This window comes from Gymnoscopelus microlampas (genome assembly GCF_963454915.1).
Source record: "Gymnoscopelus microlampas genome assembly, chromosome: 10".
Taxonomy (NCBI): domain Eukaryota; kingdom Metazoa; phylum Chordata; class Actinopteri; order Myctophiformes; family Myctophidae; genus Gymnoscopelus; species Gymnoscopelus microlampas.
This window is the reverse complement of record NC_139947.1, coordinates 39,605,969-39,608,063: the sequence shown is the minus strand read 5'-3', so window position 1 is coordinate 39,608,063 and position 2,095 is coordinate 39,605,969. Positions and strand designations below refer to the sequence as shown.

At 42.7% G+C, this 2,095-nt stretch overlaps 1 protein-coding gene across 1 annotated transcript; it reads left to right on the top strand.

Annotated features, from left to right (window-relative positions):
• Positions 1–876: 876 nt before the first annotated feature.
• On the top strand, positions 877–1,485 carry LOC311054217 (induced myeloid leukemia cell differentiation protein Mcl-1 homolog; the record flags this gene model as incomplete). The annotated part of the gene is made up of 1 exon (XM_084070095.1): positions 877–1,485. The coding sequence occupies one exon, from the start codon at positions 877–879 to the stop codon at positions 1,483–1,485; it is 609 nt and encodes a 202-aa protein (XP_083926221.1).
• Positions 1,486–2,095: the final 610 nt, after the last annotated feature.

Genomic DNA, 2,095 nt, shown 5'->3' with positions numbered 1-2,095 from the left:
TTTTACTTGTAACAGAGTATGTCTACATTGTAGTATTATGATACTTTTACTTAAGTAAAACATGTGAGTACTTTTTCCACCACTGCTGACTGTTTGTTTACCTTAGCCTGGGTGGGTTCAATACCATGTTTTCTAAACCGGATCACACGGCTGAGTTTTAGAATGAATACCGGTGACCACCGTTGCCATGTCTGCTTATTATAATCGACTTTGAGCTTCTTTTTCTGTTAAGTTGCTTGTAAAAAGAAAGTGGTAGGTTGTGGGTTGCGATTTTGTGTGCTTGTTTCTAACGTATATTTTCTTATTTTTTATTGCTTCCAAATTTTTTTAATTACTATTTTAACCAGTGGTGTTCTCAAATGTTTTCGTGAACATGTTTTGTGCCCAGCCCAGGGGGAGCATTTGTGTTGTTAGAAAGAATGTTTAAATTTAATACTCCAAATATTCCACATTTTATTGCAAACTCAGGCTATTTTCAAATAGCCGGTTTAAAGTGCTCACGTGGGCTACATTTGCTTATTTTGGGCTCCCCCTCTCAAGACCTGGTTGCTTACTTCTCTCACAAAATCTGGCAACACTGCCGGTAACGGCAGATTACTGTTACGCTTATAAAATGTACACGTGCACGCATACCTTATATGGCATGCGGGGGATTCCCGGCACGTGGATTCGGCTGACGTCAGAGCCTAACCGCGCGCTTTCAGCACAACAGACCGATTTTTGAATATAAACAGCTTCCAACGTGTTTTCAGTTCACACTGCTTTGCTACCAGAAGGAGATCGGTTCAAGAGAGAGAGAGATTACAGAACACAACACAACACAACAGAACTACTCCTGCTTACAGTATGTCTTCAAACGTTCAAAGTCTCGACGCCATGATGCATTCATTCACAGAGCCGGACAGTGACATCCACCGGTCCAGTTGTACAGCAGCAGCACGGGACATGTTGGAAAATGACACGAGACATATAATCGGCGATTTCCTCACGGACTTTGCAGGTGTGCCGTCATCTCAACCAAGCAGCAGACATCTAAGCAAAGCTCATTCAACGATGAAACGAGTCGTGGAGGGCCTCATTGAAAAGCATCGATACATGTACAACGGCATGATCAGCAAACTGAAGTTGGACGAGCAAGGAGATGACATGAGCTTCATGGGTGAAGTAGCAGAGAGCCTCTTCGGCGATGGCACCACCAGCTGGGGTCGCATTGCCAGCCTGGTGGCCTTCGGGGCGGTTGTGTGTCAGCACCTGATGAAGGAGGACAGCCTCAGGGACCCTTCAGTCGTTGGATTGGTGGGCCAGGAAATCTCCACGTACCTCCTTCATGACCAACGGGACTGGCTGGTCAAGAACAATTCGTGGGATGGTTTCGTGGAGTTCTTCCGGGTGTCAGACCCAGAGTCCACGGTGAGGAGCACGTTGATGATGGCAGTGGCTGGGTTTGCTGGGATCGGGTTGACCGTGGCCCTGTTGATCAGGTGAATGTGTTGGACGCAAGAGACTCGAGGTTTCACCCTGAACAAAATGGAACATTTGAGGACGTCAATGTTCATGACAATGGGAATTTGAACCCATTGACCCGATTCTACAAATTCCTTCTGAATCAGTAAGATTCTTCTTCTATTTTATTTTTCAATGAAAAAATGGAATGGAAAAAAAATGTGCAGATGTACAAGCTCTCAGTGCCTTGTATATGCACTGTTATTGTTATTGATGCCATTGTATATGCACTGTTATTGTTATTGATACCATTTTCTGTACTGTACATAGTTTAGTTTTCTAATTCTGAATCAGTAAGTTCTTCTATTTTATTTTTCAATGGAAAAAAAATTGCAGATGTACAAGCTCTCAGTGCAGCACGAAGTGATGCACTGTGAGCTTGTATATGCACTGTTATTGTTATTGATGCCATTGTATATGCACTGTTATTGTTATTGATGCCATTTTCTGTACTGTACATAGTTTAGTTTTCTAATAAATCTATGAAAAATGCACAATGTGACTATGCACTGTAATTCTTCTAAAGTTGTAGGCCCGAATTCCAACCTGTACTGCAAGTTAATTCCACACAGGCATCAACCCATTATGATAT